At 58.5% G+C, this 26,405-nt stretch overlaps 1 protein-coding gene across 1 annotated transcript in view; it reads left to right on the plus strand.

Annotated features, from left to right (window-relative positions):
* The first annotated feature begins 962 nt into the window (after positions 1-962).
* Positions 963-26,405, plus strand: part of NCS1 (neuronal calcium sensor 1) — a 61,395-nt gene continuing 35,952 nt past the window's right edge. The window contains exons 1-2 of the mRNA XM_004269094.3: positions 963-1,535; positions 24,956-24,980. Coding sequence (XP_004269142.1) covers positions 1,472-1,535; positions 24,956-24,980 — 89 coding nt within the window. The 5' untranslated portion in view covers positions 963-1,471. The remainder of the gene's footprint in view (positions 1,536-24,955; positions 24,981-26,405) is intronic.

A 26,405-nucleotide genomic window follows, 5' to 3' on the forward strand; every position in this document is an offset into this window, starting at 1 on the left:
GAGACACAGATGTAGAGAACAAACGTATGGACACCAAGGGGGGAAAGCCGCAGGGGGGGGGATGGTGCTGTGATGAATTGGGCGATTGGGATTGACATGTATACACTGATGTGTATAAAATTGATGACTAATAAGAACCTGCTGTATAAAAAAATAAATAAAATTAAATTAAAAAAAAAAGAGATCTGTGATAGTTGCTAAAGAGAAAAAAGATAAAGCTGGGGAAGGGGACAGAAGAGGTCCCAACATGTTCACATTGTAGATGGGGTGGCCCTGGAAGCCCACGTAGACTCTCTCCCTCACCATAAACTTACCCCACCCCCCATCCCTTGCCTCTGTCCATCCAGGTGGAGCCCTGGCCACTGGTCTGGGCCACAGCTCCTGACCAGAGCGCCCCTCCACACTGAGGCCAGAGAAGCAGAGAAAGCATATCTGACCCTGTTACCTCCTTGCTTAAATCGCAGAGGCCCAGCTCCTTGGGGCGAGCGCAGGCCTGTCCCCACTGGTCCTTGCCCTTCTCTCTGGCCTCACATCATACCCCGGACTGTGCGTGGAGTCCCGTGCACGGAGAGGAGCTCTCCCTGGCGTTCAGGCCTCCTTCCCTCCTCCAGGTTTTCTGGGCCTTGAACACGTTCGCAACCACCCTCCCTCCCTCCCCCGGGCTTGGAGGTCACCTTCCCCAGGCCGCGGTAGGTGCCCCCCCCCCCCGCCCCCGCCACCACATGTGACATCCTGCAGAGACGTGTCCTCCCCTCCCGCCCCCGCCCCGTCAGGGCTGGGACCGCGCCTGGCCTGCTCCCAGGCTTCCCCAGCGCCCAACAAATCAGTGTCGAATGAATGAATTTCGCCAAGCCGAGCCTCAGCCTCATTCACGTCAGATCTTCCGGGCCCTCCCCCGCCCGGCTCCGCCCTAGGGGGGGGCCGGATCGCAGCGAGGGAGGTGGCGGGCGTGACCTCGCCCTCCCGCCCGGGAACCGATGAGGCCGGGGGCGCCCCTCTGCGAGCTTGGCTTGGCGCTCGCGGGGTCGTCGTTCCGCGGGCGCAGGCCCGGCCGGGCGGGTGCGGGGCGGGAGGTGGCGCCGGGCGCTGAGTGGCGGCTCCGGGTCCACCCCTGGCGCGCCGGTGCGGGCGGGAGGCGGGAGGCGGGGAGCGCAGGGGCGGCGGCGAGAGGGAGCGCAGCAGCGAGCATGTGCCGCGGAGCTCAGTAACCAGGGACGACCGCGGCAACACCGCGGCCGCGTCGGCGCCCAGCCCAGCGCAGCTCCGCGCCGCGGCGCCCGGAGAGGGCGGCGGCCGGACGGCCCGGGCCTGCCAAGCGACTGCCCCGTGCCCCGGGCACCGCGCCGCGAGCCGCAAACAAAGGCGCGGCCCCGGCCCGCCGGCCCCCCGCGCACCCCGCCCCGGCCCAGCCACTCCCGCTGGGCGCCCCGACGGGGTCCGGCCCGGGGCGCGGGGGCCGCGGCCGCCGAGGATGGGGAAATCCAACAGCAAGTTGAAGCCTGAAGTCGTGGAGGAGCTGACCAGGAAAACCTACTGTGAGTGCGCGCGCCGGGACCCCCGCCCTGCGCTGCCGGGCGCTGCCTCCGCCCCCTCGCGCCCCTCCCCCCACGCGCGGTCACCACCCCCACCCCCCGCCCAGCGTCCGCTCCGGGCCCGCTCTCCGCTCCCCACGACGCCGCCACCCTGCCTTGGCCATCCCCTGCCCTGCACCCACCCCGGGCCCCTCGGAAGCTCCCGGCCGCGCCCCCAGCCCCACACCTGGCCCTATTGTTCTAGGACACCCCCCAACCACGCGCTCCCGGGACGTGTGCCGCCTGTCCGCGAGCGCGGGGCCACCCCCGGGCTCGGAGGGAAGCCCCCAGCCCCCCCGCGGCCCCCCCCCCAGCAGAACTGTCCAAAAGGACAGGGGTGTGCAAGGGCGAGGGGCGGAGAGGGGGCGCCTGCTTGCGAGGTGGCTCCGACTGCGCGGAGCCGACTGGCACGAGCGCAGCGGGGCGGGTGATTCATGCATCACGGTGCCGCCGCTACTGCCGCTGCCGCCGCCGCTGCTGCCGCCGCTACCGCTGCTGCTGCTGCGAGGTTGGCCTGTCGCCCCCTCCCTGGCCCTGATCGTGTGTGGTGGGGTGGTGAGACTTGTCAGAGAGCTCATGGCAGCGGCAGCGGTGAAGGGTCCTGGGCATCCTCTTGGCTGCAGGGTTTATAGGCTGAATTCTCCTCTGGCCCAGATGGCACCTTCCCAGCTTCTATCTGTATCTGCCAGGCTGGGAAATGGGTTTCTACAGCCCTGGGTGATCTGGTCCATCTCATCTTTTAACCGTCTGGGGCACCCCTGAGAGGAGGGTCTGTCAATTTCAGATTTCTCTAGATCTGTCCCAGTGTGTCTCTCTCCACGTGCCCAACTTCGCAACTCTCCGGTCGCCTCACCTCTCCAGTTTCTCTGTACCAGACTTCTCCCTTCCCTGCAAGCCTCTTGGAGATGTCCCAGCGTGCCAAGGGTTAATGGCACTGGGTCCTGACCACACGGTCTTTCTTTTAGGGTCTTTCTTTTGGGGGATCGGAGGAGGACTGCTGAGTGGTCTGGAAGGGCTTCTGCCTGGGGATCTGACTTGGAACGGGGCAGGGGCTCTGGGCTTGGGTTGGGATTCTGAGCCCGTACCTGGGCGGCTGCGTGGGTCCAGTCGCTCTGTGCCCTCCCTAGACGGAGGCAGATTGACCGCCACCTCCACGCGTTGATGGAGGCTTGGGAGGCAGCTTGTGATGGTGCATTGCACAACCTCTGCTCGCCCCTCCCCCCACTCCATTGGTCTTCTGGGCACGTTTGCAGGTCTGTCCAAGCCCACACTTCAGCTCCATGCCCCTCAGCCCCATGTGCTTGGATTGAAGGGGTCTTTCCTGAGTGGGTGCTAGGCCACTGGGAGGTACTGGCCCCTCTCCAGTGGAATTCTGCAGCAAGGCGCTCACATCCCAGTAGCTGCTCCTTGAAGGGCTGAGGCTCTGAGGACCAGGGACTCCGTCCTTGCTGCTCTTACCTTCTTTCCAAGGTGGGTAGGTGGCCCTTCCCAGTTTGGCTGCTGTTTTGTGAGATTTGCTGGGCCTTCCTTCAGGCTCTGTCCAGCTGCGGCCTGTAGCTGTCAGCAGGCAGGCTGCACACGGGGCTTCCCAGGCCCCTGGGCTTGGGGAGGCAGAGGGTCCAGTGGGTTTCAAAGGAGGAGTGAGCTTGGGCTGCGCCAGGGTGTCTCCATCACCTGCGAGCTGAGTGGAGCCAGGTTTCCTGCTTCTGGGGCACATCGCGCACCAAGCTCCTTGCCTCCCTAACGCGTTCAATCCTCACCGTAGTTCCGGGACCCAAGATCCCAGGGCCCGTCAGCAGGCAGTGTCAGGACTCGAACTCAGGCCTGTCTGGCCCCCAAGTTAATCCCCTTGAGAGACCTCAGAGCTCACGCTGAGAAATCTGGAGGGGCTTTTTTTCCGTGTGTCCCTTTCCGATTTCTAAGCCCGTGATGGCGGCCTCTGGGTTGGGAAGGCACCTGGGGCGGTCATTTTGTCCATCGCCCTCTCTCTGGGCAGATCTGTCAACTTTGGGAGAAGATGAGTCAACAAGGCCTTGTTAGGAATCAGGCCCATGGTGCTGGGCTGGGCCGGGCTATTTTAAAAGGCCTTTGGAGAGCTGGAACAGTTTCGATGAGGGAGAGAGTGAGCCGGGTACTTTTCCTCTAGGGCTCTTATTGGGTTTGGGCTGAGGGAGGTCGTGGTGGGCTCGTGGGACTTCTGTCTATCTCCCTTGCTGATGTCGGCTCCCTCAGGGCAGGCCCTTCCCTGTCGGGTTGCATTGGCACTTAGTAGGGCCACAGGTATCTGTTGAATGAAAAGTCTCCCGGCAGGAACAGCAGGAAAAGCCTCCAGCCTGTTCTAAGGCCCCAGATGGGCCTCCTTTGGCCGGGGCGTGAAGCCGTCTGCTCTTTGTTCAAGGGGTTCTGTGTGTTATACGGGGTCAAGAGAGGAGCGCTTAGGAAGGACTCTCAAATGTCAGAATCTCCTGGAGGGTCCGTTAAACACCAAGGTGCCTGGGTCTGGTCGCCCTCCCAGATTTCCGATTCTTAGAGCCTGGGCCGGGCCCAGGAATTTGTACCCTTAACGAGTGTTTGTCATGCAGACCTTGGTTCTGAGGAGTCCCAGTTGAAGACCCGCAACTGGTTCTAGGAGTCCTGGCATGTGTAAGCATCACCTGGTGTCCTAGGCCACCTCGGCATCCCACAGCCAGCCACAACGCCGAGGGGGGCCCAGAGGGGAGCCCCAGATGTTCATGCCCAAGTCAGTGCTGGCTGCCATCCTTGGTGGTGAGTCTCCTGCTCTCTGGAAAAGACTGTCTTGGTGATCTGTGTGTGTGAGGACGCAGGATGAGTTCTGAGAGCTCCAACCGTGTGGCCCTCCCTCGGCACATCTGGAGTCAGCCTAGCTAAACCTCTCTGTCATTCAGCTTTAACACTGCAGAGCAGATTTTTTTCCCTCCGCTGCGGAAGAGATTTTGTAAGTCATCAGCGCCCCGTAACCCAATCCTCACCCTCCCCGGCACAGTTCACATCCAGGGGCAGCAGGAGGTTTGCGAGAGACGGAGGCCCCACCCAGCCGGGACTCATCAAACAGTGCTCGGTGTGGCCAGCAGCCCGGTTTCTGTGAGGTCTGGCCCACTTTTGTGCAGTTTGTTGGTAAGGAGATTGTCATCCCTGTGTGCCCAGGCTGTGGGACAGGCCAGTCCTTCACCTAACTGAGCCTCAGTTTTCTCATCTGCAAAATGGGTGTGCTCATGGTCCCTGACTCCAAGGGCATGTAAGGAGGCAACAAGATGATTCACATACAGCAGAGCATAAGGCGTATGGTAAGAGGTCCCTGATGCGTGACACACACTTGTCAAGGATGCGAGGATGCATGTTAGTGATCGTTACTAACACGTGGTTTTGACTACACAATTGGGCTTCATCCTGAACCGGTCGTAAATACATCTTGTGAGCAAAGTTCATCTCTCCATGAAGGAACCTCCCTACGGCCCTGGTCTTTGTGCCTGGCACTCAGGAGGCGTGGAAAGATGGGACTTTGGGTTTGCCCGAACCTTAGCAGGTTCTTGTTTTACCTGCTGCAGTGTCTCCCCCACCCCCATCCCACTTGTTAATTTTGAGGCTGCCCTGACCTGCCCTTCACTGAGAGCTCACTCTGTCCTGGGCACAGAGATGGAGATGTGAACGAGAGAGATGTAATTCCTGCCCTCGGGTGGAAACTAGCCAGGTCGTCCGGAAAACCGAGCTTGTGGGGCTCAAGCCGTCTGTCGTGGTCTGAGCTGCATCCGTTTAAAGACTTCTGGGCCAAGCCAGCCAGCTTGGACTTCTGGGCCAAGCCAGCCAGCCTCCTGGGGAAGGCAGAACCCTCCACCCTCTCTCCCCCTTATTCTCTCCCCGTGGTGCTCGCGGCTCTCCCCACACCTCCTTCCAAAACTCAGAGGAGGTCCCCTCCTCCCTCTGCTCTTGTTGCCAATCTTGGGTCTCTTCGGCCTTTCCCCTAATGCCAGAATGGTGGGAGGGGCATCTGGTTGCGGGGGTGGTCAGGGTAAGCCAGCAGCTGAAGTGTCTGCAGCCCAGAGCAGAGAAGGGGACCCCCAGGAGTCTGGTGGGGAGATGCTGGATGTCACCAGCCTCTCTGGCTTTGGGAAGGGTCGCATGAGGGTCCCTTCCTGTAGAATAAGGAATACTCTTTGATTGGTGCTTCTCCCACCCAACTCTGCTCGACCAGGGAGGGCAAGACATTGCCTTGGGGGGAGGCAGTATCTGGCACCCATCTTAAGATAACTGAGCGAGTTGGGGCGTGGAGGGCCCCACAGCCGAGAAAGGGATAAGTCACCCAGAACAGGGAAGGCCCCGAGGGAGGGAGGCGGCTTCTGCGATCCCTCTGCCTCCTGTGTGCATGCGGGTAAGACCAGGGAGGCCGCTCCCCGACTCCACTGAAGGCTAAACAGCAGCAGCAGGAGGAATCGAGGTTAGACTCTTACAGCCGGGCTGGGCAAGAAATATGAAGCCTGTTGTAAACTCAGTATCCTGGAGAATGGGCTGGGTCCTCACTCGGGCTCTGTGACCTTGGGCAAGTTGCTTACCCTCTCTGAGCACCAGTTTGCTCATCTGCAGTACCTGCTTGACTCTGTGGATCTAAAGGGGCGAGGGCTTGGAGGTCCGAGCGTGAGCCAGAAGGGGAGGGGGCGCCGTTTAGCCACAGAGTCTCAGGGAGGGAAGTCGACCCCGGGGACCAGATGCGCCGGGGTTCCAGCCCTTTCCTTGGGCAAGCCCCGTCTCACGGAGCTTCACTTTCCTCCTCTGGAAAACAGGCATCAGGGGGGCCCCAGAGGTGGGAGGAATCTGCGCACTTGAAGGGTTCAGCATGGTGCCTGGTTCTGGGGGGACCCTTTAAACCTCTCCTGGTGGCAACTGATCCTCAGAGGCAAGTCCTCTGTCCTCCAGCGCAGGACGGGCCCACTGGCTTACAGCCACTCCTTGCCGAGAAAAGCAGAGGTCAGAGAGGGGCAGGGACTCCCCCGGGGCCCAGAGCCCAGGCCTCCTCCAAACACCTCTTCCGGCTCTTTCTGCATCCCCCAGCTCCATCCACCCCCATCCCCACCCTAGAGAGTTCTGGCGTGTCATATCTCACAGTGTCAGGTGAGAGCCCTTCCTCCTGGCCGCGGCCTTGGGATTGGGCCCAGATTCCTCTGCTCCCAAGGCCAGGCCTGAGCCCCTCTGGGGCAGATGCAGCCGGCCAGTGCACTGGGCTCACGCCATCCCTCACCAAGGGCCCCAAAGGCCGTAGGAAGGGTTTTAGACATTTTCCCAGATGGGCGGGGCCGGGGGTGGCCGTCTATGGATGGAGGTGGTGGAGACGTTAGATTTGGGTTTGGATATCCTTTTAGCACGTGGTCCCTAGTATGGAGGGGGTTGGAATCAAGGCCGGGTGATCATGGTGATAAATTGGGGGTATCACCGGGGGTGACGTCAAGGACAGATCCTACATATATTTAGGAGGAAGACTGAATAGGACTTGGTACATAGGTTTCATTACCTTGTAAATTCGGGATTATATGCTTTTTAACTTCTCACAATCTGACAACTGTGAATGTTTGCCCATGGTTTTTTAACAGTACCTCATATGAATGTAACATATTTTATTTAATCCCTGGCCATTGGACATTTAGGTTTTTTTTTTTTCTCTCTAATATAAACAGTGCTTGAGAATCATCTCTGTACTAAATCTCGGCATGAACATCTTTGTAGTAAATCTTTGCACATGTCTCTTCTTGAAGATAAATTTCCCCAGATGAAGTTGTCGTATTAAAGGCTGGGAACATCTTAAAAGGCTTTTGATTGAAAAATTGTTCAATTGCTCTCCACAAAGTATGTTCCCATTTATATTTTCAGCAAAAGGGGATGGGAGAGTGCCTGTTTCCCTGCATCCTTGCCAGCACTGAGTGTTATTGTTTTTCTTAATAATTGCCAACTTGATGAGGAAGAAAAGAGTAGCTCACTGTTTCAATATTCATTTCTTTGATTAGTATAAAATAAAATCCTGGAATCTTTGAGCTAGAGGAGACTTTGGGGTCATGTAGTCCAAAGTCCTTGTTTTACTAATGGACCAGTCGAGTGCCAGAGAGGTGAAATATCTCTTGCAGGGTCACATGGCAAATACCCGGGGCAGGTTGACTCCTGTCAGGTGCCTCCCATGGTGCCGTGATGGGTTGCCTGCTGGGGTGGAGATGAAGATGTCTTGCTCTCTTCATTGAAGCTGATGGGGTTCATCTTGTCCTAAATCTCTCTTGCTCTCCAGTAAGGAAAAGGAAAACCAGTATAAATTAAAAAGAGGTTCCTCCTTACTGTCATTATGAGACGAAACACTTTGCACAAGTGGTCTATCTACCACGGCAGAGATCGTCATAAATTAACACGCCAGGTTTCCAGGTAATGTGAAATTGGAGTCAGGTTCCCGGCCGGGGGTGGGACAGCAGAGTGGTGAGGGCTCAAGGGCCAGCTTGCCGGCCATGTGACCCTGGGGAGCCCCTCACCCTGCTGAGCTCTGGGTGCCGGTGTGTGCCGTTGGCAGGCACAGGGACCGACACCTAGTAAGTGCTCAGTAAATGTCCTCGCAGGAATGGGGCTGCTTGGCCGTCAGAGGCAGGGGACGGTTTGCGGCCACCCCCCTGGGAGGTAACAGCGTGAGCTGTCACAGGCCCTTGGCTGGATTGGGAGTGAATGGTAAATTCACACGGCTTCTGTGTTTGGCCTGGCTGGTAGCTGGATCGTTCTGGGAGCTGGGGAGGGCGGGCCAGCTCCAGAGTGCTGGGTTTTAGGATCCTGCGTGGACGCGGGCCTGGAGGACTGGAGACACACCTGCTTGGGGTTCTGTCCCAGAAGCACTGCAGCCTGGACACTGACTTTCGAATCACTAGCCCCCCCTGGGCCTCGGTTTCCTGCTCTGTGCAATATTCAGATTGCCAGATGGTGAGACTTCCGTGGGGCGGCTCCTCCGGGGCCCCAGGGACGGAACGTGCTCGGGCTCTGGTGTCTGATGACTTGGACTCACTGGCTGGCTCAGCTACAGGCGAGTCTTTCATCTCCTGATGCCTCAGTTTTCTCATCTGTGAGTTGGAGAGTATAATGCCCTCATAACACAGGGCTGTTGCGTGCGGGGTTAGAAACAGCAAAGACACTGAGTTTGGTGGCTTGGGTGCTCCCCGTAGCTCATCAGTGGTCATGGAGACCCCGTAACCAGCAACGAGTAAGGATCAGAGGCTGTCGCCTCGGCCGGAGTCTGGCATTAAGCATGCCAGCCCAGTTCAGCGTTGATGTGTTCGTCACCCGCTCCTCCCAGGAGCCGTGCATGGTCCCCACTTTACAGGTGGGGAAACTGAGTCTCAGAGGGGACCGGCGCTGGCCCAGGGCCACACGTCTGGTGAGTGGTGCGGGGGAAATTGACCCTGGGCTGTGATGAGGGGCCCCGTGCAGTTGGGGGGCGTCAAGAAGCTTCGGTGCAGGTGTGGGGGTGAGCATGAGTGAGTGTGGGTGTGCAGCCCTGGCTCACGTGGGCATGCTCCGAGTGTGAGTGACGGGGTCGTGGCATGTGTCAGGAGTGAGTGAGCGGCACGTTGGTGTGTGTGACGGCAGGTCTGAGCAGGTTGTAATGTAGGTGTGCAAGGGGGGTGGGGGCACTCAGGTGGGAGGCACAGACAGGCTGGGCCCTGGATCAGAAGCTGATTGCTCAGCTGCCTGCCCTGGGGCCAGGTGACGTGGCTGCCACGTCTCTCCCCTTCTGCCCTGGCCTCGATGGTCTCTGGGAGCCCCTCTGCCCTCGAGCAGTGGGGAAATGTCATTGGTAGGAGCGACAGTGATGATGACTCTTGTTTACCAAGTGGGCACTTGGTGCCAGGAGTGTTGAGTACAGATTTTCCCTCCTGTGTTCTCACCACAGCCCTTGGAGGAGGAACTATTATGCCCATTTTACAGATGAAGAAAAGGAGGCCCGGGCAGGTTCAGGGACATGCCCAAGGCCTCCCAGCCAGTCAGTGGCCAAGCTGGGGCTCAGGCTTAGACCTTTGTCTTGCCAAAGCCATGCCCTTCCCACCCCGTGCCCGCCTCCCATGTCCTCTGTGAGCCTTGTAACCTTACAGCTGCTGCCAAGAGTAGTGAGTGTCCCATCACTGGAGGCATTCAAGCAACTGCTGGAGTGTCAGACACTGCCAGGCGTCCCGGATTCCTGGGCCGGATGTGAGGTTGGGTGGTGGGGTGGTAGGATCCTTCCAGCTGGGAACACACAGCCCTATTGGTCTTTTTTTTTTTTTTTCTCTTTTTTGGTCGCACCGCGCAGCTTGCAGGATCTTAGTTCCCCGACCAGGGATCGAACCCCAGTCCTCGGCAGTGAAAGTGCGGAGTCCTAGCCACTGGACCGCCAGGGAATCCCCAGCTCTACTGGTCTTGCCGTTCTGCTTCCTGCAGGGGACTGGGGGCAGCCTCACTTGGCTTCCTGTGGGATGGAGGCAGAGTCGAGGCCTTCAGTACGGTGACAGGAGGAGGGGCGTGACAAGTCCAGGGAGCATCACTAAGCGTGTACAGCGGGCTGGGCCGCACCCAGGCCTCTGAGGCTTTCTTAGCCTTTGCCCCATCCGGGGGGGGCCTTGGGTGCTAAGGTGCAGCCCGAGGATGAAGCCGTGGAGGCCCAGAGTGCCCCGGCCATCCGGCCCTGCCCGTGCCTGGCGTGGCCTGGGGGCCTCAGGAAGTGTCTGTTGGTCAAGGGAGAGACCAAGTCCTCACGGGTGCCATGCGGGGCTCAGAGGCACGGTGACAGAGAGGACCTTGGGGTCTGGAGGTCTGGTAGCAGTATCCTGGGGGATTGTAAGCACCTTGAGGGTAGGGACACATCTGGTGGATTTGGGCGTTTGTTCAGTGCCCAGCCGGGAGCTGTGCACGGTGCAGGCCTGTGAGTGCCTCTGGGTAAGGCTTGGGCTTTCCAAAGTGCTTGCCATGTGTTGCTTCGTTCTGCTTCTCTGCTGACCGGGGCGGGGCCCACCTGTGTCCCTGACCTGCAATCTGATGGGGGTGGGGAATTGCCAGGGAGCTAAGAGTCTGGGGTCCTGGTTCCAGCCCAGTTTGCTGTGGCTGTGCCTCTCAGGGTCTCAGTGTCCCCATCTGTCCCACTCTCAGTGATATGGATGTCACCTTTTCTCAGCCCCAGGGAACCCTGACGGTACCATCGAGGAGGCCGTGCTCCCCACCAAGGGAGTCTGGGTTGGGGTTGCCCAGGATGGGCTCAGGGCAGCTGTTGGCCCTGGCACCCCTGGTCTCATGAGGTGGCCCCAGGAAGCTGGCGGCGCATCCAGGCCACCGTGCTCTGGATTCCCTGGCAGGGGAGAAGGAGGAGAGCGGAGGAATGTGGCTTTGAGGAATGTTTAACCCAAGGCAGAAATAGCACTCTGCATTTTTTATTTCAGGCTTGGGTTTTCAGCTAGGAAGTGGGCTCAGAGCGCCATTCTCTCTTTCTCCAGGCTCCACCAGCTCCCCCACTGCTCTGGCCTTTTGGGGACAGGAAGTGGCCTCTTTTTTTTTTTTTTTAAGAAGTAACAAACTGCTGTGGGAACCAGAAAGGACTGTGGATTTGGAGGCAGACAGAGCTAGGTTCAAATCCCCTGTTCTCCACTTCCCAGCCCTGTGATCACTTCCTACCATGAACCCCTGCTTTCTCTTCTAGGGAACTGCGGGGAGGGGGACGGCAGCTGAGTTCCTCCTCAGGGACCAGCCGGGCCTGGGTACAGAGCCCATCTCCTCTCATCAGCTCTGGGATCTTGGCCAAGCCCTTTCCTATTGAGCTTCCTCACTTCATCTGTAAAATGGGCAGCTGTTGCTAACCCTGCCTCCCAGTGTGGTGGATGGAATGAGTGTGAAACTATTGGCAAAAGGGCCTGGCACACGCTAGGCTCTTGAAATCCCTCCTCTGAGTCCTGGTGGCCTCATACATAAAATGGGAAAACGCCTCCTGCGGGCCTGCTGCGGGAGAAACGCAGGTCCTCACCTGGGCGAGGGGCGGCTGAGACCGCCTTCCATCTGACCGTCTGTTTGCCTCGTTCCTCTGAGCCTGAGCAGGACCCACCCCCGCCCACACTCAGCTTGCATCAGCGCCCAACGTCCCCTTCCATGGAGGTGCCCTGGGCCCAGCCAGTGCCCGCCCCAGACCTGGCGGTGAGGACCTGTTTAACCCACCTTCTTGCCGTTCGGCTGTGAGCGCCGTGAGGGTGGAACGCGTCTGGTTTCACAGTTCACTGCTGCATCCCTGCTCCTAGGACAGAGCCTGGAGCACATTTGTTGGAATGAAGGAAAAAACAAATCCATAAACAGACAAGCTAATGAATGAACGACATTTCTTTTCTTTTCTTTCTTTTTTTTTTTTTTTTGGCCACGTGGCATGTGGGATCTTAGTTCCCCGACCAGGGATCGGACCTGGGTCCCTGGCAGTGGAAGCGCGGAGTCTTAACGGCTGGACCACCAGGGAAGTCCCTAAACGACGTTTCTTCTCATCCATCTCGGGTCTTTGCTTTCCATTTGTCTGGCGTCCTCCTACCTCCTGGCCTGGGTGACGAGGGGCTTAACACATCTCGGGGGGGGCGGGGCGGTCCTCAGAAGTCAGGTGCTGGGAGGCTGGGCCTCAGCAGGTGAGGCTTAGCAAAGACCCCAGCCCATCTCACCGTCTGGGGCTGGGGAGCCGGGGAGGGGTCCAGCCAGCCAGCTTGGCCCCTCCTCCCGGGCCCCTCCTTCTCCTTTCTCTTTGTAGGAACCAAAAGATTCCTGTTCAAAGGCAGGAGATGGGGCTATTTTTGGCACTGTGGGGGAAAAAGCCAACGCTTCCCTTCTGTTCAAAAATATATGGTGTATGTGCTGGGCAGGCAAGGAGCTAGACGAGCTCAAAGCCTGTGCTGGCGGGGCTCCTGTCTCCCGGCACCCGTCGCCCTGCCACCCTCCGTGCCTCGGTAGCCTACACGGCCACGTTGGGTGATTATTGTTTCCAGGCTGCCTATGATGAGGCCCTTGCTGGGCCTGAGCAGGACGGGATCTTAATTAAAACCAACAGTGGCCATCAAAATACAGGAGAGGAGCCTGCTAGCTGCTCTCACCTTCATTCGTGTTTCTTCCGCTCTGGCTTCGTGGAGGTGGGTGAGTGTCATGAGAAGCATTCTGGACGCAGCTTGGGGAAGGAGACCCATTCTCTCACAGCTGGAGGCCCTGTGTACCCGTGTGGGCAAGTCTGGCCGAGGGCATCCCCGGGCCGCTCTGCCACCCCTCACTGCCTGATGCAGAAACTGTTTGTGGAACAGCTGTTTCCTGCCAGGTCCCGTGGGTGCCAGGACACGAGGCACATTGGATGGATGGATTTCTGGCCCTCGTGGCGTTCACAGCTTGGTGAGGAAACAAGACAGAGCGTTGCACAACGCTACGGGAGCCCACCGGTTCTGTGGTGCACCTGGGAGGGCTTCTTGGAAGAGGCAGCATTTCAGCAGAGACCCAAGGGTAGGGCTGCCAGACATAACTAAACAGTTATTCATTGTTTATGTGAAGTTCGAATTTCACTGGACATCCTGTATTTTTATTTGCTAAATTTGGCAGCCCTACCTGAGGGAGAAGTAGGAGTTGGGAAGGCACAGAGAGGTTTTGGGGGCGGGGGAGGGCTTATGCGAGATGTTGAGAGCGTTTCAGACAGAAGGAACAGTGTGTTCTGGGTCTGGAGGCCTCGAGGTTGCAACTCTGAGGCCCTGGAAACCCGGAGCGGGGGCGGGAGTGTAGAGGGGATGCACGGTGAGCCAGAGGCCTAGCGGGGTAGCCCCTCGGAGGGGCCGGCTGACCAGCAGGGAGGGCCCACCCGGAGGGCACACTGATGGAGCTAGTCTTGGGAAACAGGCAAGGACACAGGGCACACTAGGGGAGACAGGGCCCTCCTTGGGCGAAGGAGGCACCAGTGGGCGTTTTGGGTCAGGGTCAGGGTCCAGCCTCTGGGGGGCTCTGGCCAGGCTGATGGGTGTGCGGCACTCTAGTGGTTGTGACCTTAAGGACGGTGGCCGATATGGCTCATGTCTGAGCTGTGATGAAGACCAGCCCAGCGTGTCCCACCCGCTCCCAGGGCTGGGGATGAAGCAGGGAAGTGGGGGCTATGGCTGGGGGGACGGGGTGGATAGGAGGAGTGGCAACTGTCCATGGCTTCCTGTAGCCCCCTCCCCTCCCAGCTGCTCACGTTATGGGCCCTGGTCATCCTGCCTCGTCTTTGGGTGCTGTGACACCTTTGTTAATAATAGTAGCAATTGTTAGTATCTTGGAGCCCTTTGCTGTGCTCTGTCCCCGTAGCCAGAGGAAGCTCCACGTTGTGGCAGATGTGGCTTCTGGTGGTCCCCTGGCCTCACCATTCTCTGTATCGTCTCTGGGTTTTGGACATCGCGCCCCACCCCCCTTGCTGGAAAGCCCTTTCTCTTTGCCTGCTGAAGTCTGATCGTCCTTTCTGTGTCAGCCTAAGCGCCCTGTCCCCAGGGAGCACGCCCTGACCCCCCCTGCTTGGGTCGGGTTCCAGCTTTACACTTTCCCTTCTTATCACGGCAGATAATTAGACAGCTGTGTGGTCGTGTGCTGTAGGCCCGCATCTACGGTTCCATCAGGGCCTCGGAGGACAGGGGTCGGGGTCTGGGTCACTGCTGTGTCCCCTGGCCCATTTGAGTGCTCAGAAATTAATTGTTGGATGAATGAAGGGGTGAAAAATCCCATTTGTTCCTTCTAACCACCCTGCAAGGAAGGTATTTGTCACCACCACCATCCCCATTTTACAGGTGATGAAACTGAGGCTCAAAGAGGTGAACTCAGTGTCTCCAGGTCACACAGGGGCTAAAGAATGACTCAATTCAGAAAAAGACCTTTCCTGTTGACCAGGTGCCTCAGGGCCTCCCACAGCCTCTGACCTTGGCAGGTGCTTGGAAAATGTTCATGAAATTGGGCCGAACCAAACCCCTGAGCACTCGTCTCGGCTCGGCTCTGAAATGTTTGAGAGGTTCTCAGGAGTCCTGAGAAAATCCCACATGCCGACCGTTTCCCACGGTCTCAAAGGAAGCAGAAGGTGTGGTTCACTTCCTTCAGGACTTACCACTCTTCTGGAAGATTCAGAGTCTGGCAGTAGAGATGGCTTGAACCAGGGAGTAGTTGGAGTCTTACCTTGGGGTGTGTGTGTGTGTGTGTGAGAGAGAGAGAGAGAGAGAGAGAGAGAGAGAGAGCCCATGTGTAGCCACCAGGGCAAGTCCGTTTATTAGCCAGGAATAACTGAGTTTTAGAAAACTAAAGTAGGCATGTCTGCTTTCCAACTTACCCACCTAAATCAAGCATAACATGTGCATTCTACAAGAACGAGTACACACTGAGTGCCTACTGTGTACCAGACGCTGTTCTGTGGCTGTGACGTAGGCAGACCCAGATCCTGCCCACGGAGCCCCCAATGATTGGGGAAGGACAGAATTGGAAAATACGGGCCATCACAAAGATGAGAACAAAACCACTCCTTGTACTGTCTCTCTGACATCACTGTCGTTAACATTTTCACCTGTTCCTTCTCGTCTTTTCTCTGTGTACACAGCTATGGTAGGCTTTATCATCCTCAGTTTCCTGACGAGGTTCAGAGAGGTTAACTGATTTGTCCAAGGTCACACAGCCAGGACATGGGAGAGCTGGAATTTGAACCCCCACTTAGTCAAAGCAAGTTGTTAATAGATCAGCAAATATTGAGGACCTTTGCTTCAGAGCCCCGGTGGCCCTTTGTTGGGGATTTAGAGAAACCAAAGATTCAGTGGGACCAGACAGCGAAGTTCAGGAAGCAGTCGGGACGTTAAAGAATGTTATTCTCAGAATGTTTTTGTGTGACGTTTTAAACACTGCACTTCTGCACAAGCTCTGAAGTCACCCAGACCCTGGTTCTGGTCCCAGCTCCACTGCAGACTGACTTTGGTCCTTGGGCAAGTGGCTTCAGCTCTAAGGGCCTCAGTTTCCTGATCTGTATAATGGGATAATCAAAACCATGCCGAACCACAGCATGGTTCGGGCACTGAATGAGATTCAGGCCTGTGGAGTGCCTAGTCTGGGACACAAACAGTCATGCCTAGTGAATGGCAGCTCTTTCGTCTTGCTGTTCCTGGAAACCACAAGACGAATGACAAATTCCTGCAGCTTTACTTGAGAACATTTTGGCAAAAGTTATTTAACTTACATAGAAATGAAAATCAATGCACTTTGTAACTTTAAAGTAAAACAAACATCTATAAATGATGGAATAGAATGCAAAATCTGTAGAAATATTTGAGCTAAAACACAAGATTTGAACTACACCTTGTTTCGGTGGTTGCCTAGACTCTGCCTCTCACTCCCGGGGGCAGGGGCACTGGCCTTCTCCCTTCAGGGGGTCTGGGGAGGGCACCTTTGGGGAGCCCTTGGACTCTTCTACCACATGGCCCTGCTCCAGGGACCAAGCAACAATTTCATCTACCTGTGAACTTGTCAGAGTGAACATTCTTTTTTTTTGCGGTACGCGGGCCTTTCACTGCTGTGGCCTCTCCCGTTGCGGAGCACAGGCTCCGGACGCGCAGGCTCAGCGGCCATGGCTCTCGGGCCCAGCCGCTCTGCGGCATGTGGGATCCTCCCAGGCCGGGGCACGAACCTGCGTCCCCTGCATTGGCAGGCGGACTCTCAACCACTGCGCCACCAGGGATGCCCATTTTTTTAAAATTTATTTTTGGCCGCGTTGGGTCTTCGTTGCTGCGCGCGTGCTTTCTCTAGTTGCGGCGAGCGGGGGCTATTCTTCATTGCGGTGCACGGGCTTCTCATTGCAGTGGCTTCTCTTGTTGCGGAGCACGGGCTCTAGGCGCATGGGCTTCGGTAGTTGCAGCACGCGGACTCAGTAGTTGCGGCTCGTGGGCTCTGGAGCGCAGGCTCAGTAGTTGTGACACACGGGCTTAGTTGTTCCGTGGCATGTGGGATCTTCCCAGACCAGGGCTTGAAAATGTGTCCCCTGCATTGGCAGGTGGATTCTTAACCACTGTGCCACCGGGGAAGCCCCAAAGTGAACATTCTTACCCCATTTGTCAGATGAGAAAACTGAGGCTTGGAGTGGGAAATGAATCACAAAGATTCAAGCTCTGTTTGGTAAATCTGAAAGCGAGAAGGGTCACAGCATCCAGGAGAAAGATGGAGCCCAGGGGCCTGGCTCTCCAGTGGAGGTACCGCCAAGGGGCACTTGGCTGGGCAGGAGCCGCTGCTCCCCAAGTCTCACGCACCCCAGTGCCTGGCCCGCAGCAGGTGCTCGGCGAGGGCTTGCCATGGCTTAGGGGTGCTTGGTGTGCGGCCCCCTTCTTGGGAATGAGCATCGCCGGGTTAAAGCCTTCTTGAGTTTGGGCTCCAGAGTCAGATGGACCTGAGCTCCCACCTCCACTCCTCTGCCACTGACCCTGTGACCTGGGACGAGTGCCTTTGCCTCTCGGTGAAGCCTCAGTTTCTTCATCAGTGAAGTGGGCTGTTGGGGACCCCCTACCTCTCAGCAGAAGGGCTGATGCAGCCCAGAAGCTCAGCCAATGGAGTCGTCTGGGGCTCAGGGAGGATCCTGAGGGGCCGAGTGGGACACAGGAGATTCGAGCTGGGAATTGAGTGGCTCTGAGCAGCTTCTCACACCCGTGTTCCCTGGAGGGCTTGGCACCTTTCTGTGTCCTGGAAAGTTTCCTAACTTAGCACGGGTCCCACAGCCTGACGCCACCAGCCACTTGTCCCGCTGCTGCCCCAGTGGTGGTGAGACCCCTGCCATTTAATTCTAATGCCATAACTGTCATCATGATAGCCCATGTCTCCATGTGGAGCACTTGTCACATGCTGACAACGCTTTCAACCTCCTCTTGTTGGCTCTGACGGCAGCCCTGTGACGGAGGAGGAAACCATGGCTCAGAGAGGGGAGTGCATTGACCGGGGTCACACAGCAACCACGTGGTGGGTGGACCCTTCTCTGCAAAGGCCAACGGCGGGAGAGAGCCCAGGTTCTTTGGGCCACGGTCAGGTCCACCAGGCCTGAGCTCAGGGTGGCGAAGAGCAGGCCCCAGGAGCAGGGGGCTCAGCTGGCCCAGTCCCAGCCCGAACCCACCCTCTGTGGTCAGGGATCCACCATCCACTCCAGGTTCCTGAAGTCAGGCCTTACGGGCCTGAAGCTCCCCCCAGACCCCCAGGGGGCTCTTCTGCAGATGAAATAGCCCCAGAACTGCTCAGCCATCCTCCTGCCACCCCAGCGCCCTGGCCCCTCTTAGTGCGGGGGCTGGGGGCACCGGGAGGGTGTAAGGAGCGAGGCCCGGGAGGCGGTCAGAGCCTGGTCAGCTGGGTGATCGTGGACACGGTTCCCTCTGCACCCCGGGACACTGGGCGCTTTGCGAGGGTCTCTGGAATCTTGTGTATGAAGGGCTGGGTGCAGGGCTGGCAGCTGCAGTGGTGGCTCACAGGTCCGGTCCTTACCTACCCGTGGATGGCAGTCTGGTGTCCTGGGTCGTGGCGGGCGAGCCTGCACAGAAGGGTGCAGGGTGAGCGAGGCAGGCGGGGCCCCTACCAGCTGGCGCTCAGCCAATGAGGGTGGAAATAGTGAGCCAGGGAGGCTGGGCCACTGCCACCGCAAGGGGAGGGCTGTAGGGTTTGGGGCTCTGGGCACCTCGCTTCTTCCGGGTCAGGGCGAGGGGCTCCTGCAGCGCCCAGCGCAGCCCAGACTGCCCGGGATTCTGGGCAGGAGGCCAGGCCTCCTTTCTGATGCAACTCAGGCCGGTCCTGGGGCCCAGCTCCCCTGCAGCTGGGCATTTATGGAGAGCAGGCACGGGGCGGGGTGGAGGGCGCTGGGTCCGCTCTCTTCCCTCCCCGGCAGAGGCACGGGGTGCTCATCACAGCGACAGTGACCGTGGCACTCGGGCTCCCGTGCGTGTTACCACGTTACGCCTGGTCTGCGGCAGCTCTGCTGGAGGACTCCGCTTTACCTATGAGCCTGCCAGCCCCCCGCCCAAGGTCACCCGTCGCGTTAGTGCATCTGGGACCCAGCCCAGGTTATCTGGCCCGGGACGGGTGCCCACCCTCCAGTCTCCATACCGCCCCTCATGGTGTCCATGGGCTGCTCCCTGGGCTCGGGGCCTGTGGGTCTCCATCGTCACTGACTTGCTGCCCGCAGGTCACTTCGTGGGAGCCCGGAAGTCTCAGGAGCCTACAGAGAGGGGAAGCAGCGTGGCCACGGCAGGCAGCCCGAAGTCCCCCTGCCCCTCCCGGGGCACCAGTGCATTTCCACAGGCTGCTGGAAGCTGCTCCGGCAGTGCTGGCTGACCTCCGGGGCTGTGGGGGTGGGGAGTGATTTGGGGCTGGGGAGCTTGTGGCTCCCGGGGGGTTAGAGGGGGCAGCTCTCCTCTCCCCCAGCCCTCGGTGTGGCAGGCCCCTGCGGGTGGGAAACCCCACGGGCATTCAGTGCTCTTTTCTGCCCTCCCCGGTGCAGCCCTTCGCACTGGTACAGCCGGGTAGCGTCGCTGAGAGCGGCGGGAGGAGTCCTCTCCCCCTTCGGGAACAGGGCCGCTGAGGCCCAGACTGGGGAAGTGACAGGTCACGCAGGAGGGGGGCGGCAGACCCCTGGAATCCACGCCCCACAAGACCACCATGCTCTGCCATCTTGGCTACAGACAGCTGCCCCTCCTTGGGGATGCTGGGGTCACTGCCCCTGAAGTGGGGGAGTCAGGCTGCTGTGGGGCAGGGGGCCGCATCCTGGCCCACCAGCATGTTCTCTGTCTTCTCTGGAGAAGCTCTGCTGCGGGGGGGGACATGACCAAATTAGGGATGCTGGCGGCCGCTGGGTTGGGGCCAGATGGGAGGGAGGAATGGAGGTGGGAGGCTGAGAAGAGGCCGGCACGGCCCTGGGCTGGGGTGGGGACTCCGGGCCGGCCCTGGACAGTGTTCTCGTGCTCTCCAGGGAGCCAGGATGGGTGGGACTGCCGGTAGGGCACAGAATGGGGATCCAGGAGGGGAGTTCTGGGATGGGGGCCCCTTTTTTGGAGAATGAGGGGTCCCTGGGCTGTCAAGAGGAGGCAGAAGCCTGGGGGGAGGGGTGCAGGGTGCACATGCCGCCACCCAGAGAGCACGTGAGGAGGCCACTGAGGCCGGGGCTTGGAGAACCCCAATATTTGAAGGCTGAGCAAAGACGGAGAGGCCTAGGGCCTGGGGAGGAGCTGTCTGAGGGGGGCTGCACTTCTGGAAGGTGTACAGTCAGTGGTGTCAGGACTGATGGGAGGGTGGGATTCAGTGACAAGGGGATGCTGGCGGCCAGGTCCCAAGAGCCCCCAGTTCTCTTTTTGTGTGAATCAAACCGGAGGCCCCTTTGCTAACAGTTTTCCTGCAGTGGGGGTGGCGGAGGCATGGCCGACACGCAGCCTTTGCCCCTGGAGATGGAAAGGGCCCGCAGGACAGCGGCTGGGGAGGGGGGCAAGAGCTCGCACGCAGGGTGCCCTCCACCCCTCCTGCTGCTGCCAGCGCCTCTGTGGGCCGCAGCCCCTGCTTTCTGTGCCCACCGTGTTTGAGCTGAGCTTCAATCAGGAGAGAGGTATTTTGCTTTAGGGAAATCAAAATCAGACTCAACATTTATCCTGGGCTCCAGGGACTGGCTCTCGTGTTCGCTCCTGGCAGACAAGAGCTGCGGGGAAAGGAGGGCGGCCCGGGAATGCGGCTCTGTGGGTGGAGGGGAGCAGGGGGCCCTGGGGGCACCCCTGCCACAGCAGGGGGAGGTGAAGGCTGGGCCGGGGGCAGGGGCTGGGTCCCTCTCTCCACGCCGAGCCCCCAGAAGGCTCCCTCCCGCTCTGCTGCCCCCAGCTCTCTGGGGAAGTCAGCAGGAGGGGAGTAGAGCTCAGCCCCCTGCTAAGCTGGGAATTTTCTATCCACCTCTCAAGAAACCCTCCTGGTGACTCTGCCAGGATTGTACCCCATCCTTCAGATGAGGACTCTGAGGTTCAGAGAGGTTAAGTAACTTGTTTGGAGCAACCCAGTCTACAAGTGATCAAGACAGGTCTTAAATACTGGTTTCCTAATGAGCCTGGGCACCCCAGGCCTGGAGGCGGGGGCGAGCTGGAGAGAGGCAGCTTGTTTTTAAAATTGGCCGAAGCCAGTTGTAATTGTGAAGGTAAACGTGTTGTGAGAAACATGTTTCAGGATGTGTTCCCAATCCAGCCAAGTGGCTTGGTGTTGATGTGGGAATCAACAGGACACTGGGCTGGGCTCTGAGGGGGATGCTAGGAGAAGCGCCTTGACCTCCTGGGGGCTTAGCGTCCAGCTGGGAAGGTGAGGGGGAAACAAGGGCTTCTACTGAGCGCTCGCTGGGCGCCAGACATCACACCAAGCACTTCAAGTCCATCCTCCTCATCTAAGAGACAGTCTGTTGGTCCCATTTTACAGATGAACAAACCAAGGCTCAGAGGTGTGGGGTCATTCACCCGAGACCACACAACCAGAGCCCTCCCTGTGGCCCACCCCACTTTACCGGTGTCCTGTTACCCCCTTTCCCCGGCTTGGCCCCGGCAGGCAGGGCCCCATCTGATCCTCTGTTGTACACGTGATGAGAAGACAGACTACATGTAAAACAGTGAGTCCCACATATGAGGGGAGCTCCCAAACGGGGCTTGGGCTTCCTAGACAAGGGCCATCCCAGCTGGGACTTGAAATGTGTGTAGGGGTTACAGGTAGCAGAGGGGAGGGCATGTGTTCTGGGCAGAAGGAACAGAGGTACAGAGGCCTGGAGGTGGGACCAGTGAGAGGAGCTTGAGGGGGTGACAGGGTTGGGGGAAGGCCGGAGAGCAGGGGCCCGTAGCACTGAAAGTGACCTTCATTCGTGCTGAGCCTGGACCCACCCAGTGCCTGGTGGCTGCTTGTTAATTGCACACTTGCATGTCGGCTCTGGGAGGCGGGGCGATGGGACCAAGCTGGGAGCCTGAGCCTGTCGCTCTAGTATCTGGGTGGAGGGCGGAAGCAGAGGGACCCCAGAACGGTCCCTCAGCCCCCTCCTCCCTCCTAGTGCCTGTGGTGGTCGGAGCTGCTAGGGCTGTGCTCCTGGGCAGGACCCTTGGCCCTTCCGGTGCTGTGAGGGGGGCACACGGGTGGTGGGCTGATGAGGACAAACATTTCCCCCCAGCTTTTTATTTTGAAAGATCAAGAGCAACACAAGTGCCGTGAGCACCTGTGTGTCCACGTCTAGATTCACCAGCTGTCAGCATTTTGCCACATTTGCTTCCTGTCTCTTTCTAAATATGTGTGTGTGTATTTCTGAACCTTTCCCAGGAGGCTGCAGGCATCCTGGTCGTCACCCCTAAATGCTTCAGGGCACATCCCAAGGAAAAGAACATTCTCCCACATAACCTCCCTACCGTTGCTGCTCCTAAATAAACCAACAGTGAGTCCGTCAGGGCATCCAACTGCCCGCCTGTAGGCAGCTTCCCCCAGCAGCCCCGTCGTAGCTGGTCTTTAACTCCAGATCCAGGACCCAATCCAGCCATTGTGAGTTGCATTTGATGGCCTTGTCTCTTCAGGGTTTTTTTCTGGAACAACCCCCTGCCTTTTATACCTTTCGCACCCTGACTTATAAAAGTATCCTGGCCACTTGTCTTATGGAATGCCCCCCATTCTGCATTTGCCTGGTTATATCCTCATCATTAGACGCGGGGGGCTGGGGTTTGGATGCAGGCCTGCCTGACCTTTGGGGAGGGGCTGGGGGCAGGTGACCAGCCCCCCTGAGACCTGCCTGCTGCCTGCCCCCCCCTCCGAGACCCTCCCAGATCCTCCAGGGCTCCAGGCAGTCAAGCAGTGGCAGCTGCCGGGCCTGGGACGGTGCCAGGGGATACCTGTTTCCTAAAGGTTAATTCGCTTAAAGCACGAGGCAGGGCCTGTCTGCCCCTCCCCAGCTCACAGCTTGGCTGCCTGCTGACCACACAGTGTTCTGTGATGGGACCATTCTAATGAGGCAGGGGCTGGTGAGGGGCCCAGGGGAGCCTGGAGGCTGAGAGGCCCTGGGGGGAGGCTGCTGGGGGATGGGGCGGGGGGGTGTGGTCAGGAGAGGTTGGGACTTCTGAGCTGGGGGACTCCAGGGCAGCCTTCTCTGACCCTGGGAGGCCTCCCCTAAAGTCAGCAGTGGACCGGCCACCTGAGCCCTTGCTGCCCCGCTCCTGCCGTTTGTATCACATGACGCCAAGGTCATACAAGGTCATACAAGGTCATGCAGCTCATTGGCTCACTCAAGGTGGGCGGGGGGCGGGCATCCACTTGGACATCCATCCTGGGTTCTGGAGGCACCGTCCTGGCCCCTGGCCCCACCCAGTCACCTTGGGTGACTTCGGACAAGTAAGCAGCCCTGTCTGAGCCTCAGTCTCCTCATTGGGAAAATGGGGTCCCACCTACCTGGGGGAGTCTTATGCCCGTGAAGAGCACCAAGCACTTTGATCTTCACAGCAAGCCCATTTGACAGATGAGGAAACTGAGGCTCAGAGAAGGGAAGTACTTAGCCCAAGGACACACAGCTAGGAAGCTGTGGTGCTAGGCTTAAACTCAGGCCGTCCAGTCTGGCTCCAGAGCATAAGCCCCTAAGCTCCCAGCTGTGCTATGGTGGGACTCCTGTGTCTCCAGCTTGGGTTTTTAAGCGTCAGCCCCTCAGCCCCTGCTGCCCTTCACTGCCAGGTGTGGGTGGCGGGTGTAGGGCAGCCCACCCTGAGTTAGACCACGGACACTTCCCTCTCCGCCCCCCTGCTGGACTCCCTTCCCACCCCTTACCCTCTGCCGAAACTCTCTTGGAAAATTGCATTGTTTTACCCCCAGGTCTGGCTGTTCCCAGTAACCTACAGCTCTCACTGTTGCCTCGCTCTTTCTGTCAGCATCCTGCTGATGGACGGGGCTCTTCCTTAGCCTCTGGCTGGGCTCGTGGGAGGACAGCGCCGACGAGAAGGGGACTGGTAGGAGCTTGCGGAGGGCCGAGCCACAGACCTGAGCTCAGACCCTCGCACTACCACTTCTCATCCTGCCCGCTTTGTAACCCGGTTTCCCCACTTGCAGCCAGGGCAGAGTCACAGCTTCTGTGCGAGCACTGTCGGGGCAGCTGAGTCGAAGCGCAGAGGCCCGCCCTGGTACAGATCGAGGCTCGCAGCGGGCGCTCAGGACCTGGCAGCCGTTACGAGCTGGCTTTGAACAGTTTTTGAAAAGTGGCCTCCAGCGTGATCGGGCACAAATGGTGAGGTGGACCCCCTTGGGCCTCCCTCCTCACTTCTCTGGGAAGGGATGCCAGTTCCTTTATTCACCTAACCTGCACCCAACACCCACCTTCCTGTCCATTCGTTCTTTCATTCATTCATTCGTTCTACAGGCCTGTATTGAGCACATCCGAGTGCCAGGCCCTGTGCTGGGGATTCAGGAGTTTTCACGCCTGTTCTGATTGAATTCCCAGGACAGCTCGTGTGGCAGGTCCTATAACTATCATTCCCACGTTACAAATGAGGAAACTGAGGCATGGGGAGCTGGACGTGCTCTCTCAGTCACTCCCCGCCCCCTCTGCCCCGAGAATGAGTGAGGCCTTAGAGGTGGTTAGATATTCTTGTTCAGTGATTTGAGCGAAATGACTGGTTTTGTTCCAACCTGAACTGATTCAGTCCTTTTCATAAAACAACATTTTGTCGTTTGTTTCCTGATTCAATAAAGAATGACTGTTTGGGCTTGGCTGGAGGTTCAATTACTTTATACGGCTCATTCTAGCTTGCGGTGCACCGTTCTGTTCTCGTCTTGCCTATAAAAAGAACCCGCGACTGATGGCTCTGAGGGGCAGGAGGGTTGGGTGGAGGAGGGGAAGGTGCTGGGTGCTGCCAGGGCCGAGGAGGGCGCTCAGCCTTTCTGCCCTGGCCCCCCATGTGCAGGCAGGGCAGCTGAGAGCCTGGGGAAGCCAGTGACTTCTGTGACCGTCCTGTCCCCAGGGATGCGAGACGGGGAAGAATTATGTCCAGTGTTGGCCTGGGCACAATAATCCTGCCTGCCCAGCCCAGGACTGCAGGGAGAGGCCAGCCTCTGCCCGCAAGAGGCTGATCTCGGCCGTCCTCCAGGCAGTGCGGTGGGCATCTGGAGGGGATGGGCCAGTGTTGTCCGCTGGGGGGTTAGACACAGAGCTCCTGACTGGGACGATTCACCGGGCGGGGTGGGAGTTGCAGACGCCTTCTTGTTCAGAGCTGGCTGGTGTCCAGACTTGGGCAGACTGGCTGTGGGCCAGGGTGGGGAGGGCAGGAAGGAGGCTCCCCTGTGTCTGTCTGTCCCCTAGGACACCTTCCTGAGCTAAAAGGCCACTTTTCTGTTTTCTTTTGCAGTTACCGAGAAGGAGGTCCAGCAGTGGTGAGTAGCTGCTTTTCCCCAAACTGTTGGGTGGGAGAGGGTGTGTTGGCTTTGTGCTGATGAGACGGCAGTCCAGCTGCCCAGGACAGCGGCACGTGGAGGACCCTCTGAGAGCGGCTTATCTACAAACCAGTCCAGGCAGCCTTTGTTCAGATTCCTTTGTTCACAGGAGACTGACATAGATCCAGTTGAACTGGGATGGGGGTGGGGTGGTGGTGACTCCTTGCCTTGTGTGGCATCTCTAAGGACCACCAGTGTTAATTTCAGACTCTGCTCATCCAAGGGAGGGTTTTGGACCAGAAACAAGTCAGGAGACTGGATCCCAGGCCCAGCTTTGTCCCTAAGTTGTCCCGTGGACTCTTCTCTAGAGTTCAGCCACCCTGTCTATAAAGTGATTGATCAGAGTGGATCAAGGATGGCAGATAGGTTTCTTTTTGGATGCCAGCTCTAATCAATCCATAGTAGCTGCCTGGAGTGCTGTGTTAAGAAGGATTCTGAGGCTGTATATCATGGAGCAAACCGAAAGTATAGCACCATTAATGCCTGGAAGGTCTGGAATGGATTAGTTATGCCTGCCCTGGGGCAGAGAGGGGAGAGTGGTATACTGTCTGTCATTGTGGAATGTGGAGCAGACAGGGGAGACTCACACATGGTAAGGTGAACCTGAGTTGGGAGTAGGTGAGCGAGGAGGCGAGCTTGGAGACCTTCCAGAAAGTTTGGTGGCTTAGAAATGGACTCTGTTCCTACCTCTTCCTATCCAAGTGACCTCAAGTGATCCAACCCCCCTCAGCCTCCGTTTCCCCACGTGTGTGACAGGAATGATGAGGCATCAGGGCGACATTCCCTGTAAAGGTCCCAAGAGATGACAGCCTTGGCAGTGGTCTTCCGTCGACTGTTCAGATGGGGAGCTGAGGCCTACAGATGTGCCCTCCATCACAGCAGGCCGCAGCAGGGCCCAGGCCACGAGACGCCTGGTGGAGCCCTGCTGGGGGCAGGGCCAGGCTCCCCAGGGGCCACTGCTTACACCTCCCTGTCCTTGAGTCCAGGTGGCAGAGGGGAAGAGTTGTGGCTGCCCTGCTTGGCTCTGCTGACCCCTTGCTGGAGACCCCGGCTAGGTGGGCAGGACCTGGGTGGCGAGCTGGCTGTGCCCCACAGGGGGAGTGGATGCAAAGGGAGCAGCTGCCACTCCCTTCTTCCTCCCCCACATCCTGGGACCCAACAGGTGGGCCTGACCTGCCTCTGACCTCATTTTCCACTTCCGCACTTCCCCAGGTGAGCGTTCCAGAAATACTGCTGCTTCTAGGTTTTTTTTTTTTTTTGGCTGCGTTGGGTTGTCGTTGCTGTGCGCAGGCTTTCTCTAGTTGCGGCGAGTGGGGGCTACTCTTCGTTGCCGTGCACGGGCTTCTCATTGTGGTGGCTTCTCTT

Source organism: Orcinus orca, chromosome 6, assembly GCF_937001465.1.
Source record: "Orcinus orca chromosome 6, mOrcOrc1.1, whole genome shotgun sequence".
Classification (NCBI taxonomy): Eukaryota; Metazoa; Chordata; class Mammalia; order Artiodactyla; family Delphinidae; genus Orcinus; species Orcinus orca.